The sequence below is a fragment of the Glycine max genome, chromosome 18 (genome assembly GCF_000004515.6).
Source record: "Glycine max cultivar Williams 82 chromosome 18, Glycine_max_v4.0, whole genome shotgun sequence".
NCBI lineage: Eukaryota > Viridiplantae > Streptophyta > Magnoliopsida > Fabales > Fabaceae > Glycine > Glycine max.
In genome coordinates, this window is record NC_038254.2 from 5,575,145 (window position 1) to 5,594,847 (window position 19,703).

Sequence of the window (19,703 nt, forward strand, 5' to 3'; positions counted from 1 at the left end):
TATTTCTTTGACTACTTTATTATGTCGATTTCACTTTATTCTTACATTGTTTTTAAAAAATTTATACATAACGCTTACTTTCATCTTCACGTTAATCAACTTTAGTTGAGTGGTTAACCTCCAATTTTAAAATATTCCTTATAAATATATTGATAAATAAAAATATCTTTATTTATACCTAATTTTTTTTATCTCCTTTTACAGAAAATGATATAAAATATCATATACAATTATATTTTTAAATTTAATTTATCAAACAAATAATTTAAATAAATTTCTTTAATTATTTTAAAACCGCACATCACGCGAATCTATGTCTAGTTACACTTTAAGTTTAGACTAAAGCTCTTTCACTTGAACATGAAGTGATGCATATATATGATTGACTCAATGCAACATGTCAACACCATTTTAATAAGCGTTCACCAGAAGTGGAAGGAGACTTACTTTTTCAACGTTACGTTGAAAAGAATCGAACAGAGACTAACTACTGATATACTTAAAGAGTCGATGTCAATGAAATGTATAATGTTATTAATTAAGCATGCTTGGTTTCAAATAAATTAGTTATAGATAAGTTAAAAATGAAATAATTCACATTTAATAGGTAAAGGCAGAAACTAACTTCTCTAGCAAAATTTTGAGCATCATTTATATATTTTTGTGAACGCTGTCCAACTGTGAACTTCAAGACAAGTTTACCTTCTATTAAATAATGCAACTTTTTATCACTCATATATCAGTATAAGTTAATATAGACACATTCTATAGTAATAGATCATTTTCTCTTTTACCATAGCTAGCGAAGTGTTGGTATGGAGAGGTTAAGTTTAACTTTTCTACTTTTTATAGTATTTTAAAGATTGAAAATTCTTAGTTTTCCTTTTCAAAAGGGCAAGAGTAAACAAATTACGAAACATTGTTGTTAGTTTCCTTTATATAACTGCTTGTAAGACAGTGAGATTGAACTGATTAAGAAATTAACAATACATTTTTTTAATGAAAACCACATTGCTATGTATTGAAAATCGCCGTGAGATACATATAATAACATTTGTTACTAAAAGTTTTTTACTTTTAATTTCTTAATCAGCTACCTTAGTATTTGCATTGAAAATATATTAAATGAAACCAAACCTTGAGGTGAAAGAAATTAACACCAACATTATTCACATTGTGTAACAAATCTTACAGTTGGTTAGAACATTCACCAAACATTATTTAGATAGTATACAAGTAATCATGCTATATCATCTCAGCACTCTGCACATTCATTATTGTTCTTCACAAATCAAAATAGCTTGAAAAAGGATAACTTTGAAGTTTTCTGAATTCCTCCTAGCCAATGTTGCATATGGACCCCAATGGCATCCAAATACATGCTACTCCTCCCATGCAAACCGACCACCTTGCCCTCTGTTGTGGTTGAAGTGAAGTATTTCCCTACTTCATCACCAAATGGACCATACTGTCCTCGACTAGTATGGAATGTGAGTGACTTTATGATTATAGGTTGTTCATCAGCAGTGACTGAACCATAATAGCCAGATATGCAAGTGAGAACCTCATTTGGGTACTCCAGTTTTATCTAAAATCACAATAAGCATGAGTAAGACTCAGAATGCATAGTCTAGTGCATTTTTGTGTTAGCAATCATACATGATCCAAGAAAATGAATGTTAAGTATGAAACCAAAGGGATGTGGTTAAAACATGAGTTGAATATCTATGCACTCTTAGTGTAAAAATATTTATATTGTCAATCAATTAGGAATCATAATAAACATGACTTAGTAAAAAAACTTTGGGGTGGGGGGTGGGAAGGAGAACCAATTCATATTCATACCCGATGCATGGTATTTCCTCCATTACCACCATGCTTTACAGACCATACAGATTGCTTATATCTATCGTACTCAATTTGAATCGAGCAAATGCCTTCAGGTGCTTTTGTCAAATAAATCTGCTTAATCCCTGAAAAGACTCCATCATCCCAGGGTCTACCTCCATCCCCACCCCATGGACCTGGTCCACATGGAGCTGGTTCTTTAATCACACAACGTGAAGCCTTTGATGTGAAATAGGGAGCAAAAGTGAATAGAATATCCTCTTCAACATAATGCTAAAAGGTGATGAATCAAAGAGTAAAATATAGGTTAAAATATTCACTTGGTTTCTTTAGTTGTTTTCATTCTGTCTTAGTTCCTATACGAGAAAATTGTAAGTTTTAGTCTCAACACATGCATAAAAGTTAACTTTTGGCCTCTGCCATTAATATTAGAGAAATTTTTTTGGTGGTGATAATCCACCACAAAAAAATTATCTAGGGACTAAAATAGACTTAATAGTTTTTTCGTATAGAAACTAAAACTGGGGACAAGACTAAATGAATAGTTTAACTTAAAATACAAACTGATTCAAATACCTGTTCAACTGGGGCTGGTTTGGCAACAACTAGCCATTGAGGATTGTCTATTTCCGAAATACTTGGTTCTCTTGAGATGATTTCCATGGAAGGAGATGTTGCCACTGGCACAATTACTTTTCCTTCTATTGCATGCACACCGAGAGAATCTAGAAATAAGCCGCTTCTACCATGAATACCAACAACCTTCCCTTCTCTCAGCTTTGTTGTGAAATAAGTTCCATATTCATCTCCAAATGGTCCATAGGACCTTTTGGTGGTGTGGAAAGTAAGTGACCTTATAACAGCTGGCCCCATGTACATCAGAGATCCATAGTAGCCAGATATATGTGTGAGAACTTCATATGGAAAATCAAAGATTATCTGCAACATGATGCACAAAAAATGGTAAAAATAAAAAATAAATCCCATTGTCTAGTTTATTAGGTAAAAGTAGACTACAAAGGCTTGTTAACTCAAAAGTTTACCTTTTCATGTTTGAATCCTCCTGCCCCACCATGTTTGTATCCCCATACAGGCTCCCCATCCAGATCATACAAAGCTCTAATCCATACAATTCCAACATTGCGGGACAAGTCAATTTGCCTAACTCCTGTGTATGGTCCATCATCAAACACATATCCACCAGTGCCACCCCAAGGTCCATATGTCACTACACCTTCAACCATTGATGGTGCCTTCTCCACGAAAACTATCTGAAGCAAATAGAGATTCTCAGTTTCATTTGATGCAAATGCCAGCTATGTTTGGACCAATGGAAGGTGTAAAATTGAATGGAATGGAATGATACTAGCTTTCATTGTTTGAAAGTTTTAAAATAGAATGAAATGAAGCAAAACCTGATGAAATGCATTTCATCACATTCCATCTAATACTACTCTTTTCTCACCCTCCAACTGGGAATGTATGTGCTGGATTCATGGAATCATTCTGTTTTTCTCTGTTCTATCATAAAAATCCCAAACAATTAAAGGAATTCAGAAGCTGTTCTTTAATATTTTTGGTGTTGTCTCCGATTAGAATTAGAGTTTCATCTTGATAATATGTGTAATCAAGGTTTGTATTAAAAGTCAACACATATATAATGCCAAGGTAGAGCCCTAATTTTGATTGGAGAGTACTATGAAACTTTGTTCCATACCACTCGCTCTATTACATCTATTCTCATGAGGAGTGCTAGTAACATGCTCTCTTCTATTGGTTGAAATTTATTGAAGACCATAAGATCATGAATGAGACTTATCAAATGAGAATTGAGTCTCACAAGATTTTGTGATTTTCAATAAATTTCAACTAATAATAGAGAGTGTATTAGTGGGTATGCTGCTAACATTTGTCTCCATTCCATTTTACTCACAATTAGATATCCAAACATAGCTAAAATTGAGAAGAAAATTAAGTAACACTTTAAAGAAAGAATATTCATGAAGGCTCACTTTATCTTTATTACCTTTTCTTTTGGTTCAATATTGTTTGGTTCTTTGAAGCTAGAAATCTTGACAGTTGGAGATTTTCCAAAATCATCTTTCTGTTTTAAAGCAAGAACAATATCATAGTCTTGGCCAACACTTCCTTGTATTACAGAATAACGACCATTGTCAGTGGTGTTAGTCATGTTGTTCTGTGAATAAGACAAAGCTTTGGAAGGCTTTGGTTGCTGAGATGACTTCAGATTGACTCCAATGGCATCGAGGTGCCAACCATACCTGCCATGGAACCCAACAATCTTGCCACCAGTCATTGGCAACGAAAAATATGTCCCTTGTTCAACTCCAAATGGTCCATAGAGTTTCTTGTTACTCTCAAAACTTAGTGACCGAATGAAGATTGGTCCCCATTGACTTAAGCTACCATAGTATCCATCAATTGATGTTAGGAACTCATCTGGGTAATCAAGCTTGATCTGCAGCACAATCATAAATATTTTATCAATATAATGCACGAGTTTGATGAGTAGCAACCAAAGAAGCACAGATATTTCATGATTGCAAACACAAATGTGTTGTAACATGTTAGATATGTATCTATGTTGGACACTCTACGGACTACAAAGTACAAACACTTTGAACACTTTGAATACTCTCAAGTCTTAACCATGTTTTGCAATTATAGGGACCAAAAGACCCTAAATTCTTTCTTTTTCATTTAAGATTGTCTTATGTTAATTTTATACTTTGTATTATAAGCGTAGAATTTGTTGTATACGCATCTCCATGTTGTATCATATCTATGTCACATTTCTAGGAATCAATTAGCATTCTTATTCTTTCAACAAGAACAGCTAAGGGCATGGAAATTTTACCTTGTCAATTTTATACCCTCCACTTCCACCATACTTCAATGACCAGATAGAACTCCCTTGCTTGTCATATTCAATCTGGATGGAGTCAATTCCTTCCCCATGAACTATCACCAATTGCCTAACCGTTGAATATACACCATCATCCCAATGGTATCCTCCATTCCCACCCCATGGTCCAACTGATACAGGTTTCTCCTCAAAACTCTGCACTCAAAACACCATTTAATTCTAAGGTGTTAGTAAAGTACGGCAAAAAAAAAAAAAGTAGTTGAACACATACTTTGCAACCAAAAAAAAAAATGACTTCATTCATAAGTAACAAAAACTTCTTTAAGCATGAAGTACCATCTTCTTGTGCTTGTGTGAAGAGACAAATTATGGAAGTTGGAAGGAGAAACCTGAAGTGCAAGTGTAGGGAGAGGCTTACGAGTTACCAGGAATTTATTGCACCAAAAGGGTATGTTTAGGGAAATGCATGAGAGAAGTTTATGGAAACAAAAAGGTGTATTTGTGCTTGACAGGTGACTATGTAGAAGCAGCTAATTGGAATCCACCATGGAGGGGGAGAATTGAAAGGCAAGGGAATCAGGTTCCCCATAGAAATCAAGTCTCATGTTTTTACACATAGACAGTTTCATTTCATTAGTTTGTGACAGTCACATTCACATAACAGTGTTTTCCCACAATATTATTCTCCATTTTCACAACAAAATTCTATATGTGAAATTGATGGAACTTTCCATGTTACATTAAATTTCATATTAGGAATAATATTTATAGGAATACAGGTGTGGTCCATCTATGATGGAATGTTTACTCTGCCTACCTAATTTCCAATGACAATTGCATTGCATATTCTGCTCTCTTCATGCTTTGTCGTTCAAGAATCTAGTACGCTTTGTCTTGAAATTCACGGTGGTCAAGTTGATAAAAAACTAATTAACTTTTTTAGAAGAAAAAAAAGAAGACAAACTCCCTTGTACAAACTCCCTTCTATTTGTTAAACATTAAGACAAACTTAAATGTTGGAAATTAATCAAGGGGTATACTGAATAAAATACTCAGGGTTCAGAAAATATAAACGAAATCTTTGTGCTATTTGCTAACCTGTAAGACAAACCTAATAGTTGGAAACTGGAAAGTAATCAAGTTCATGGGGTATACTGAATAGACGTTGAAACTTGTTGGCCAAAGACATCTAATTTATAACTTTTTGATATCGATGGTCAATGGAATTATCAAGCCACTGATAAAACCGCATGATTGTGTACCTTTTCATGGCTTGAATGGTGCTAAAGTGGTTGTCGTTAATCCATATACTATTTAAAATTGATATTTAGCATTATGCAAATATTACTAGGGAGAATTATTTCCAGATGCTTAAGTGCTTGAATTTGCAAGTTGAAACCACCAGCGTGTAGATCTACTAGCATGGTATTTCTGCTAAATAAGTAATTTTGAGTTCCAATCTCGTTTAACCTTAGTATAAGGACCTTTTTGGTCTAGATCACATTATCCTCCCCCGGAGGCAATCCTCAATAAGGACTTTGACCCTCCTTTTCATAAAAAAAAGTTTTAATCTTGAATATTTGTATAAAATATTCGGAGAAAATTTTTTATTATGTTCTACTCGACTTAAACAGACTTGCCTCCAATAAAGGATATATGTGATTCATACAAAAAAAAAAAAAAAGTGCTTGAATTTGTAAAGGTATCAAAGGCTGTTTGTCAACCCCCCAGGCACTGTCAAGGAGTTAACACCAGATTGATTGTAGCAATAGCAACTAGGATAAGAATTTCAATTTTTAGTAGTTATTAGTTTTTAAAATGCAATTTAACAAGGTTGTTTAAATAACCACCAGTGGAGATGGTTCAAGATATAGTCCAAAGAGAAGTTGAATTAATAAGATGAAAACAGAACAAAAAAAAATAAATAAAGAAAGCATTTTCTAATGTGTGGTTTTTAAAATACTTGTTTTAGAAACAATTCTCAGAACTAGATAGATTCTAGATGAGAAATTGATTATTTAGTAGTGTGAAATTGTTTTAGAAATCAATTTTTAAAATTAAAAAGTGAGAAAGAAACCAAATAGAACCTTAATTTTCATTTTTCTGTATCTGGAAGCAGTCCAAGTAAGATTCAGGTAAAATACTGCAAATCTTCTGCAGAATTCTGCATTCGAATGTTCAATTAGTCTTCAATTTTATTTTATTTTAATAAATTTAGTTCCTACTTAGTAGCCCCAATATTTTTTCAAAAGTATTTCTTTTTCCCTTTCAGTAGTGGTTCTTTAACCATGCCACCACTCAAAGAGCTAACAAAAAGAACTACGAATTTCAGTCAGGTAAAAAGAACTGATGTAGATGTGGTCCCAAGTTGTGGTTAGAAGAAAAGGATAAGAAAATATAAGAAATCTAAATTTTGATTCCTTAGATGTGGTAGCCTTTCCTGGATTCAAATACTGATTTTGTCTAATGAGAATCCTCTTAAAGCAAGATTTTAATCATGTGCTTACTAGTGCAATTGCAATTATCCAATGGTTTTCATTTCGGATCACTGCCCTCAATAATGTTTCGTCTAAAAGTGTGTTTGGAAAACAGTTAAATCCAAAACAAACCAACGTTTAAGCCAAAACTACAACATAATTGCTTTGGCGTTTTTGTTTTAGAATGTGTAATTTTGTTGTTCAATGTGAGTTTAACGCATATCCAAACACAGTCTAACAAATTGATATGTCATTGCAAACGCATGGAAGCTATTATAATTCATAATTGTTGTTTGTATTTCTTTTAATTGAGTGTCAAGTTGCTAATTATTGAAACGCCGTTATGATCCAAAGGGTTGAATTCTTTGAAATCTTGCATTGATGCCACTTTAAAGAAAACTACTTTTTTATTGGAAAAGCAAGGAGGAAAGATTAAATGAATTGCTCAACACGCAGTTCTATTTCTATTTTCATATTTTCTTGGGAGGCTACTTGATTGCCTTCTAAAAATAAAATAAATTGTACCTTTTAAGGCCAGCTTAGAAAACTAATGCAACCAACACAATGCACGTTGCCTAGACATCTTCAAATTTGCATTTTGCAAGTGGCCATAAAACACTTTGCCATATTTAGTTGGTTTCAGTTTTACTAATCCCAAAAGTTTGGAAAAACACTAGAAACGTGTTCACTTGAAATAGGACACTTTTGTCTCGCTGCATATGCGTAGCAACAGCCTGGAGAATGATCTAGTCACAACCATTCCTTTGAAATTCACAATTTTGTTTAAAAGAAAGAAATGGAAGTCTCGTAAGGTGGTATTAGAGACCACATCCTCTTGAGTCTTGATGGTTGATCCCAACTAAACTAAGTTATCTTAATTATATTGGTTCAGTTTAAATTGATAAAAAAAAAGTTAAATTTAAATCAATTGATCAATTTAGATTTAGTTTTATCCTAAATTTGAACTAATAGAAACCACAAATACCTTTATTGTCAAGATATAAAGTCAGATTTTTGCTTATTTTGTTTCTTATATTATAACCTTTCATATAATTTATCCATTGTAACAGGAAAAAATAATAAATATTTTTTTTAAGTATATTCTTTTTACATTATTGTTGGATCACCATTGAAGTTTTATTTCTTAAATTGCCCTTTCATTCAAATTTTAGTATTGTAGGTTTAAAACTTTTACATCATCAATCCATCAGAAATTATTATTAATGTCAATTTTAAGATAATTATTATAAAAATTAACAATTTCATTATAATAATTTGTGATTAAATCCAATATAAAATTGTTTTGCATTGCATAGTCTATTTTCTTTTCACGCATAAAGTACTAATTCTAATTAATGAACAACTACATTCAAGTTTAATAAGTAAAACAATTTAAAAAATATTAAAGTGTTTTTGATGGAAAGAAACAAAAAATAGAGTGGATTGAAATAAAAAAAATGTGAATAAAAATAGGTGAAAATATAGTAAAGATTATAGATGTTTTGTTGAAGAGAAATATAAGAGAAAAAAAAAAGATAAGTAAAAAGTAAAAACATGTGAAAATAGAGGGAATAGGAGTAATGAATCCCACTCTATTACTATGATACCAAATAACACATTATTTCCACTCCCTTCATCTTATTTCCATACAACCAAATACAATATTAATAAAAAGAATATAATAGACAAATATAATTTGGATAAATAGTCCTTTTGGTTTTTAGAAGTGTAATTCACTATCACCTAGACCCATGAAAGTATTAAAATTTAAAAATATTTTTAAAAGTATAATTTATTTGTCACTTTAATCTTATCATTAAAGACTTTTGTTAAAATTAACAATCATACCTACTTCACACATTATTTACCTGTGTGGAAGTTGACCATGCACAAAAATGAATTACACACGACAAATTTGGCATGCACTTAACAGCTGAAGGTATATATACATAAGTAATAAGAGATGGGTTATATATATATATATATATATATATATATATATATATATATATATATATATATATATATATATATATTATCACATTTGAATCATATTGTCACTTGTGTTTACTATCATCTATCATAGGAGTGTTGGCTTTAACGAAAATATTCTAGGGACAAACAAGTTAATATTTCAAGGGTATTTAAATTTTAATACTTTCACACACTTCTAATGTTTGGTTAGAGAAAAAATAAAAAAATAAAAACATGAATAATGTTACATTTTCTTTTATCTGATATTGAAGAGTGAAACAAAATTTAATCCGTTACTGATTTTCCTTCTAACCAAAGGCACCAATTAATGTTGCAGCAAATAATTACCCTCTTGAAAACCAAAATACTATAATTTAGAAAAGTCAACTCTAGAAAAGTAGTAATTTAGTCAAAGTCTGGCTTCTTGCTCATATTCTGTAATGTATACCTCTCCCTTCCATTCTAACACAACCATGACACAATGTCCATCCACTATTCCCCGCCCCCGCCGCCCACCCTCCACTCCATTCGCATCTCCCTCTCCGACATCTCCACTTCCCCGCCGGACCGCCGCCCCTTCGACACGCCCCGCCGCTTCGCCTCCTTCGCCCACCGCCTCTCCCACCTCCTCCTTCTCCCGCTCCCGCACTCCCCGCCCGTCCACACCGCCCTCAAGGGACTCTCCGCCGAGCTCTCCAAGGCCGCCGAGACCGTCTCCGTCTACAACAACGGAAGCAAGATACTCGTCCTTGTCACCTGCAAAATCCTCTCTTCCGCCCTCCAAGAACGCGCCGTCGCCATCGCCGGCTGGCTCGCACTCCTTGCTTCCGCCCTCCCCGCCGCCGGCGATGACGACGACCTCCGCAAGAAGGTGTCCGACCTCGCTAGGGACATGAAGCTCGCACAGTTCAAAGTAACTTCTCTTTCTCTATGTTTCTGTTTTTTTTTTTTTTTAATCCAAATGAATGGAACATATATTTTTTTTTTTTTACCAAAGGAAACTCAGGCCAATACCTGTGAATAAAGAAGCGTTTAATTTAATTCTTCAAATTGCAGAATGATTATTTTAGTCGTTAAAATTATAAGGCAATATAACATGAATAAAAAAAGATGCAATATTTAATGGCCTTTTGTTTTCTTTTTTCAAAGAGTTTTTAAGTTTTCTAAAGTTAAAAAAATTGTTTGATTTGAAAATTCTTTCGGCAGAGTCTGTTCCCACTTCCTTGCGAATTTGTTTTTGGCAAATTTTCACATGTTTTAGATCAGAGAAGAGTTAAAAATTGATCATGAGTCCATTGATTCTGACCTAAAACATTTTTGAGTAATTTTTATATTAGATCTAAAATTTTATACCGATTTTTAACTTGATTTTTCATCAAAAAATCCAAACATAAATCAAAATCAATTTCATTTAAGATTAATTTTGTTAACAATAATTCAATCACGCACAAATCATCCCGCGCAAAATTTGTTTGCACCATTCAAGAGTTTTTCACTGAGAGCTTGTCGTTGTTGTGCTCTTATGCAGTAGCAGCTACCAGCTGCAGTAAACTTTTAAAAAAATGGAATTTTGGAACATCTCGTACCTATTTCTGTTTTTCACTTTTTAAAGCACTTGTTTTCAATTGATGAGTAACGTAAAACTGCTTTAGAAATCAGTTTATACAATCAAAATCTGAATAACAGGCCCTAAGTGATTTTATTTTCTAAACTAAAATTAAAGTCTAATATACATGTATTACCAACGTAAAAGCTGTTACTCTATCAAACAATTAAAAATCATATTTGCTATGATTGATTGACGCTATTAAAAATAGTACATCAAATTTTCATTTCAGAATCAACATATATTTGATAGATAATCATGTCCCTTTAACATATTATTTGAGGTTCAATCTTTAGATCCGTCATCCGAGATTATGGAAGAACATTAGTTTGGATAGGACCCATAAGTCAATTCTTTAAATGGATGTCTGTACCTCAAGGATTAGTGTCTGGTCCTTGGGGATACCTTGGACTCCTAACTCCTAAAAAAATGTTTCATCTACAAAATGCCTCTAATGTAAATTTTTGTTACATATATTATCTGAAACTTTAATTTTGGTTTGTATCTAAGTTTTGATGTTAATTTATCCTAATATTGTTAAATGATAGTCGTTTTAATTTTAAAATTAAAAACATAAACATTAAAGTAGCAGATGGATGGTAATTTCAGTGAAGGATTAAGCTTAACTTGTGCTTTGAATTTTAAGGATTAATGTAGTCTATTATTCTGGTTTCTACCGTGTTTTAGTGGCTAAGGTGTTTGATGATAGGTCTCAGAGAACGAAGAGAGGGTTTGGTGCACGCTGGAAAAGGAAGGGGAAGGGAGAGAGAGCAGCAAAGCAGTTCAGAGTGGTATTGTCATGGATTTGGCTCGTGCTTTGGGGTTTGAGCCTGGTGATCGTGCTGAGTTTTGTAACCAAGTGAAGCTCTTCAAAGGTGATCCTTTTAGATCCCATTCTGTGCCTGAGAGAAGGGTATTGATGTCCTTGGAGAGGATTCTTAGTAACTGGTCTGTGGAGCCTGTCCCTGTGAGCCCTAATTGGGACTTTGAAATTGTTGAAGATGCTGCTGCTCCTGTTTTTGCGTTTAAGAGTTTCCTCTGCCCCTTGACCAAGGAAGTCATGAGGGACCCTGTGGTTGTTCTGGAGTCCTCTCAGGCCTATGAGAGGACTGCAATTGAGTACTGGTTTGAACGGTGCATCCAGGACGGCCGTGACCCCACTTGTCCGGTCACTGGCAGGGTTCTTAAGTCCTTGGAGCTGAAGCCTAATATTGGGTTGGCTGGAGCAATTGAAGAGTGGGTTGGAAGGGTTGTTGAGTATCAAATCAAATCTGCAGTGCAGTATCTGAGTGAGGATCCCTTGTCTGTTGATCATGTTGAGCGTGCTCTGGATCATGTTTTTAAGGTTTCTGAAGAGCACCCCACTAGAAGATACATAATCAGGAATGCTGGTGTTGTGCAGCTGATAGTGACTGTGCTCAGTAATAACTCCAAAACTATTGGATCGCATTTGAGAAGCAAAGCTCTAATGACTTTACTTAGCTTGGCAGAGGATGAAGAAAGCAGGGTCAGTTTTGTTTATCTTTCTATGCTTATTTTCGAGTTTTTGCATCTTTAATTCTCTCAACAAATGAACAAAACAAGATTATGCAAGTCTCACCAACCAATATATCAAACAGTCAAAGTGTCATGTCAAGGTATGGCAAGAGAATTAACTTGGTATAGGAAAACTGTGAATTGATGGGTTTGTTCAAAGCATACAAAAAAAATTGCTTGCTGCAGTTTTTTTTCCTTCTTTACTAGAGACTCTGATTGCTTTATAATATGCTTTGTGTTGAAACAAACAAGTTTGTTAAATTTGGAAGAATATTTTCCCTTAGATTCTCATACTTCATTTCAAGTTATGTAAAACACTCATTGTCTAGAACTCTCGTAAACCATCTAGGCATCTACATGTTATTTTCAAGTGCAAGCATGCATATTAAATTAAAGGCTTAATTATTCATTTGATCCTTCAGTTTGGACTGAATGCAATTTTGTCTTTTGATTTTTTGAGCTAATTAAGTTTTCTATTTTTAAAATTAAACGATATGGTTCTGTAGTCATTTTTTTTCTATCTTAAACTCTCAAATTATTATTTTACACTCAAATATTTGGGGCTATTCAACAGATTTGAGATATGAAATGACATTAAAAGTTTTAGAAGTCAAATTTAGTGAAAATTTGATAAATTTGAAGGATTTTATAGAATATAAGATTAGGGTTTGAAGAGAGAAAAATTTGAGGAATTCTTTTTGGATGAAATTTTATATTTTGATTGACAAGTTTTGAGCAAAAGAAAGTTTAAAATAATTTAATTGTTTTAATTTGTGAATATTTTTGTGTAAAAAAATGAAAATTTGAGGGATTTACGTAGAAGAAAATTGACAACAGGATCAAATCTGCTAAATTTTAATAATAGTCTTAATGGACTCAAAACAAATTAAGAGACCAAAATTGCACAAGTCTTAAAGAAAGGGACTAAAAGTACAATTAAGCCTAAATTAAATCTAACTACTTTGCTGGATGACTGCATTAGAAAGTGAGAAGAAAACATTAACAGATAGCTGTTCTTCTGATTTTAGTTTCAAATATTCTTCAAATTCTCTTGCCAAATTTCATATTTTCACCTTTTTCTTTTTCTAGTGGAAAAGTGTACTGATTTTGCATTATCAACGACAAAATCAAATTATCCAAAAACAAAACAAGGTGTAAGGAATTATTTACATCGACGTTGATGTCAACCCTTGCCTTTTGGGATATATGATTTTTCATTGGTTTCTGGCACATATGCCTTTTTGGTACATACTCTGGCTCATGTACTACTACTGTTCCTGATGCAATTTTTAACTTACTGCTAGAAAATAATGCTTGAACGGGGCACTACTAGATTGGCCATACATAGTCTTATTGGGAACTCTGAGAAAGAGAGAGAACATGCTATCAAGTTATTACTAGAGTTCTGCAATGATGAAGATTGTTGCGTAAGAATTGCATCAGAAAAAGGTGCATTAGTTCTTCTCTCAAGTATAGCAGGAAATATGGAGTATCCATCCTTGTCCAATTTAGCTGAGGAAGTCTTAAGGCAGATGGAGAGGGTAGAGGATAATGTTCAATGTTTGGCAGCAGCTGGAAGATTTGGACCATTGATTTCACGGTTACATGATGGTATGTAGCATTTATGTTAAAAATATAGGCTTAAATATGTTTTTGATCCCTAATAAATATCCGATTTTTGTGTTTGTTTTTTAATAAATTTCTACTTTGTGTTGAGTCCCTATTAAAACAATACTTTTGTTTTTGGTCCTTGATTTTTTGTTTTAGTCCCTGATAAATTAGCGAATTTTGTATTTGTTCCTTAATAAATTAGCGAATTTTGTTTTAGTCCTGTCTAATAATAAATGGAAAAAATTTATCAGGAGACAAACACGAAATTTGTTAATTTATCGGGGACTAAAAATAAGTGTCAAGAACTAAAAATAAAATTGTTGTTTTATTAGAAACCCAATGCAAAGCAAAAATTTAGGGCCTCAAAATATGTTGGTGATGTTTGAAAGTGGTTTTTGGTAAGCCTTTAAGATTAAATACATCAAATTGTAATTTGTCTGAATTCTGGAGCAGGCTCTGTTGGTGTAAAGATAGAGATGGCTTCTCTGGTGGGAAGGATGACCTTGACAAATAGCTGTAAAGAACAAATTGCAAGGCAAGGTGCCAGAGTATTTGTCGAACTTTTGTCTAATCAAGAAGGAAGCGGACCAAGCCTTCAAGCATTGTATAACTTGTCAGGGTTGGATGGCAATGCAACCATCCTTATTGAATCTTCAGTCCTTCCATCTCTTATAGAAGTTTTATTTGATGAGAAGGATCCATCATATGAGCTGAAGTCATTAGCTGCTTCAACAATTGCGAATATTGTATCTAAGCCAGGGCATTGGGAATTAGCATCTGCTGACAAGAAAGGAAACCCAATGCAGTCAGAAATTGTTGTTTTAAGACTTTTGGGGCTTTTAAACAGTTTGCCCTCTCAGTGTCAAGTGATAGTTCTTCGCATTCTTTGTGGTATTACATCATCTCCTCAGGCATCAGGTAATTTCCATTAAGTAGCATTACGTTAATAGGGTGATTGTGATCTAAGGCATTTCTTCACGAATTCATTTAACTCTTTTTTGTATTCTATGTCAAGTTGACTTCACAACCTCAATTTGAGTTGTTTAATTTGGTATTAGGTTTCAGTTTCTTCATTAAAATTCAGATATACAAAAGAGGTGGATGATGTTGCATTGTAATTAAATGAGAACTGCACCATTTGGTATTTGCTCTAAAATTTTATTTTTTACGGCTCTACAATCAATGAATATACAGGCTGTTTTGTGCCACTTGCTTAGATGTTACCATTCACAGATTATATCATTGGAAAGAAACCAGTTACTTCTTTTGAAGCAATGCATTTACTTTTTGGTGTGTTTTCAAGGGTTTTGTTTGAATAAATTTGGCTTCCCTTTGATATCTATTTTGGTTTTTGATTTGTTAATATCAGATTAAATGTAGTAATCATTAGCTCTTTGTGTCAGAAAAATTTGACATTTACAAGAAAATTATCAAGTCACAGTTTCATAATTTCAGCAAACCAGAAGTTTATGTTATAGTCCTGAGTGTGTGTGTGATGTGGCTTTGTTCTAATATATTTAGGTTATTAGGTACATTTTATTCCTTTTGATTTGTTGATGTCAAAACTCAATAATTATAGTAATTATTAGATCTTTATGGTTGAAAGGTTACAAGTAACTCAAATTGCGTTATACCTAAAGTAATAGTTTCAACTTTTGACAAATGCAAATATCTGAAGTAATATTCCAGAGTTCTAGTTTCTTGAAATTATTATTCTTTTTCCCCCTCTTTTCTTTTTCTAGATGATGATTTAATAATTTTTTAGTCACATTTTTTTCTGGCCTTTAATCTTAAGCAAAATAGTTTTAGGTGAGACTATGTGATGGCCATCCTGCTTTTGTGATGGAAAATCAATTGTATTACAGTAGCTATGTCCAATAGAAGGATCCATTTTCCATCTTCACACTGAATAACGACGCGTGATGTTTTACATTTGTTTATCTTATTCAGAGTTAGTAGCCAGTCATATCACGTCCAAGGGTGGCTTTGGATCGGTCATACCATTTCTTGAACATCCAGAAGTTGAACATAGAGTGTTTGCTTTCAAGCTAACAAGACTAATATCTGAATGGTTTAGTCAATATATTGCAAATGAGTTGAGACTGTCAAACAAACTTACGGTACTCAAAGAAAAGCTGTTAAATAACCAATCTACAAGTGATGAGAGATCAGATGCAGCACAGATACTTGCAAATTTTTCCCTCTCAGAAGGTGAAATACAGACACTTTTAGGAGGTGATTTTGTGGAATGGACTGCTGTTACTCTTAAGAACCAGCGGCGCATTTCCAATGCAAGGTCTTCTTATACTGCATCAGGCATGCAGGAAGGTCTTATAGGTCTCTTGCTTCACTTCACAAGGAACCTTGATCAACAAACTCTTAATATAGTTAGAGAAAATCGCCTTATGGGTATTTTCTGTGAGCAGCTGGATTATACTTCAAAAGCAAAGGTGAAACAACTCGCTGCCATTGGATTGAAACACCTATCAGAATTTGGAAGGTCAGTTACTGCTAGGGACTCTAAACCACCATCTTCCAGTGGGTTCTGCTCTTTCTTCGTGCTCATGTGTGGGAAAGCCTCTAGTCAACCTTCCATGTGCCCCATTCACAACTGCCTGTGTGACGAAGATAGTCAGCTGTGCCTGCTTAAGAGCAACTGTATCAAACCCCTTGTTGACATCCTCCATGACAATGACACTGATGTTCAGCTTGCTGCAGTGGATGCACTATCTACTCTATTACTAGATTACACGTCTTGCAGTTTCAAAAGAGTTGTGGATGAGCTTGAGCATCTGGGTGCAATTGATTCTCTTATCACTCTCTTTACAGAAGTTAGATCTGAGGAGCTTCAAGAGAAGACAATTTGGATGATAGAAAAGATATTGAGAGTAGACAATGTCAGCGATCGGTATGCACTCAATCATTCTCTTGTGCGAGCTTTGGTTGAATCCTTTAAGCATGGGAATACCAACACAAGGAAACATGCTCAAGATGCTTTAACCCTCCTAAAGCAGTTATCAGGAGTTAGTGGAAAGACATCAAGTCAAACTCGAGCTAGAAGATAGCAAAAAGTTGTTCAAATATTGTATAATCAAACAACAATCTTTCCCTATTGTTTGTATAGAAGTCAGAAAGAGTTAAAGGGCAAGATTAATTGTACACATCAACCATGTAATGTCATTATTGTAAACATTCATTTTGGAAGAGTTGCCGTAGGGCGGAAGCATTTTAACAAATATGTGCTTGTTTGTGATCACTTTAGATCAGGATAAATATGTGGTACTCTATGTACTTAGCAACTAAGTTGGTTAGATAGTGTTGAATAAATATTGCAAACCGATACAGAGAAATCTTAACCTTAACATATGACTTTTATAATATTGTGATTCAATGATTGATAATTTAGCAGCTAAATGGCTAGAATTGATTTTCTTACATACCAGTTAAGATCAATGTTTGTAGTTGGTAATTATCATGGAATGAAAAATTAAATTGAAACATTTTCCTCGACAAGAATAAGCCTTTATAATTCTTTGTAGGTTAGTATCTTATTGTCTATCTACTATAATATATAATTTCGTGAATTATATTATCATATCAAAACTTTAGTAAGTACTATTGTTTTCATTTACCAACAAACTTCAACACAGCTGGCAGATAATCATATAATCAAATTCTTTAATATGTTGTTAGAGGTTTAATTCTTAGTCATGCCCATGAAGAAAATTTTGTTGGAAGAAACAATAGATACTTCAATAATCTCTACTTAAAGAAATTAATTTTCAACTATCTGAAAAGGATATTCTTTTGCATAAATAAAAAGAGTATTATTTCCATTATGTCAACATTTTTAGTGAGTATTATTCTTTGCATAAATAAAGAGTATTATTTCCATCATGTTTCAATCAAAAAAATTCCTTCACTTATCATATTCTTTCTATTTTAAAATATCTTTTTTAATTTCTTTCTATTTGAAATAGTAATAAATCTTTAACTTTTTTTCCTTTTCTTTTTCTTCAAAACTACACATGACATTCTAATTTTCACTATTACTGTTTTTTCAACTATTTGACTCGTCCTTTACCTTTTTTTATAATTAGTTACCTTTTATTAGTGGCAATATATTAAATGTGTGTGAGATTTACTTTTGTTGTCATTAAAATAATAATCTTTAGGAGTATTATCTTATTCTACATTGTTTTGATTTATAAAAATTATTACATAAATAATAAAAACAACATTCACGACCCTTTCCCCCCTTTATAACAACGGTTATCAGTGAAACACATAGACCCAATGAAAATCCTATTTGCAATTATTAAAAACTAGTGATGTTAAAATCAAATACATTGCAATTTTCTATCAAAGACATGGTAAAAGCTACATAAGGAACACAAAAGGAAAGGTAAAAGGGGCAAAAGATGATTGCTTTGGTCTGATTAAATACTTTCCCTTAATAAGCTGAATTGAGTTGATATGATTAAAAAAACTAGAGGAAAAAATAACGTGGAAAAATTAAGGAAGAGCACATACAACCCCCCAAAGTCACAAAGTGAAAACAAAGATAGCTTTGGTCTGTTAATCTCCCCACAAAGTTTGGCATTAGTGCCAACACATTGCTTCACTTTGTGGATGAATGCATGTAGCTAGTACAGCTATTAAAAAGAAAGAAAACACGGACACTGCTCTTCTAGAGGGTAGCAGCCGCAGGACAAGTTATAAAAGAAACACTTGTTTTGCTTTCTGGCTGCACCGATTAGGTATCAAAGACACTTTATGTTCCAAAAAGGAAGCTGATTTTATTGAATTGGAGTAAGCAATGAACTATAAAATAAAACAAATTAAATACTTAGTCCTGTTTATTTCACCATTACAAAATTAATTATTATACTTTCTAATAAACAAGATGCATCTAAATAGTCCTGTTTATTAAATTGGAGTAAGCAATGAACTATGCAATTAAATCCTTAGTCCTGTTTATCTTACCATTAATTACAAGATTAAAGTGAGAGGGCTAAGGATTTTTTTTTCTTAAATAGTATTTAGTCCAGCTTCTTCTTTTAAGGAGAAAAAAAGTTTTTAAAAAAATTGGACCAAACACTATTATATTTTCGATAAGGAAACTTGTTCCTACAAATAGCGAATCCTAATTTGAATTCTTATAAACAACTATTATATTTTTGTTATCTCAAGTAGAATTGTCACTTATTTAAACAAATTTAGAAATTAATAAGGGGAATAAAAAATAATTAAATTTCAACACACTCATACACATATTTTTTTTCTACTATTTTATAGGTGCTAAATATTTACCAATTTTATTTATGATTAATTTCTACCAAAGAACCTGATGAATTATTTTTAATGGAATCTTTCATTTTGATCACATTTTTTCTAGTACCATTGGTTGCCACCACTAATACCGCTATCATTATTATCGTCGTCACCTACAGCATTGGCAGCGCCACCACCACCGCCGCCATCACCATTGTCACTGCAACCACCATTGATATTTCTACCACTTTTACTGCTAACACTACCACCATCATCATTTTTGTTACTCTCATGTAAAAGTACTCTTAAACTAATTTTAATATAATATAAAACTTTTATGATGATTTGAAACTAATTATATTTTAAAAATTAATTTTAAACTTTTTTGAAATTAAAACTAAAAATTAATTGTTATTTTTAAAATTTTTGAAACCCAAACATAAAACCAGCCCCAAATAAGACCTTACTTAATGGATCTGAATCCAATTCC

The 19,703-nt window shown here is 32.9% G+C and overlaps 2 protein-coding genes across 5 annotated transcripts; one reads left to right on the forward strand and one right to left on the reverse strand.

The window, feature by feature from the left end:
* Positions 1 to 1,144: 1,144 nt before the first annotated feature.
* On the reverse strand, positions 1,145 to 5,297 carry LOC100775599 (jacalin-related lectin 3). Of its 3 annotated transcripts, none has more exons than XM_041012077.1 (7): positions 5,072 to 5,297; positions 4,727 to 4,930; positions 3,875 to 4,327; positions 2,892 to 3,119; positions 2,425 to 2,787; positions 1,846 to 2,121; positions 1,145 to 1,588 (listed from the first exon to the last, which is right to left on the reverse strand). In XM_041012077.1, the coding sequence occupies exons 1-7, from the start codon at positions 5,072 to 5,074 to the stop codon at positions 1,292 to 1,294; spliced, it is 1,824 nt and encodes a 607-aa protein (XP_040868011.1). In that variant the 5' UTR covers positions 5,075 to 5,297; the 3' UTR covers positions 1,145 to 1,291. The 3 variants fall into 3 exon arrangements, with proteins under 3 accessions (XP_040868011.1, XP_040868012.1, XP_014625773.1); XM_041012078.1 differs by having other exon boundaries at positions 1,846 to 2,067; positions 5,072 to 5,282; XM_014770287.3 differs by lacking the exon at positions 1,846 to 2,121.
* A 4,333-nt stretch (positions 5,298 to 9,630) lies between these two features.
* On the forward strand, positions 9,631 to 17,175 carry LOC102659945 (U-box domain-containing protein 44). Of its 2 annotated transcripts, none has more exons than XM_006602027.4 (5): positions 9,631 to 10,099; positions 11,502 to 12,299; positions 13,633 to 13,939; positions 14,393 to 14,857; positions 15,890 to 17,175. In XM_006602027.4, the coding sequence occupies exons 1-5, from the start codon at positions 9,668 to 9,670 to the stop codon at positions 17,002 to 17,004; spliced, it is 3,117 nt and encodes a 1,038-aa protein (XP_006602090.1). In that variant the 5' UTR covers positions 9,631 to 9,667; the 3' UTR covers positions 17,005 to 17,175. The 2 variants fall into 2 exon arrangements, with proteins under 2 accessions (XP_006602090.1, XP_040868013.1); XM_041012079.1 differs by lacking the exon at positions 9,631 to 10,099 and adding an exon at positions 10,199 to 11,248.
* The last annotated feature ends 2,528 nt before the right edge of the window (positions 17,176 to 19,703 follow it).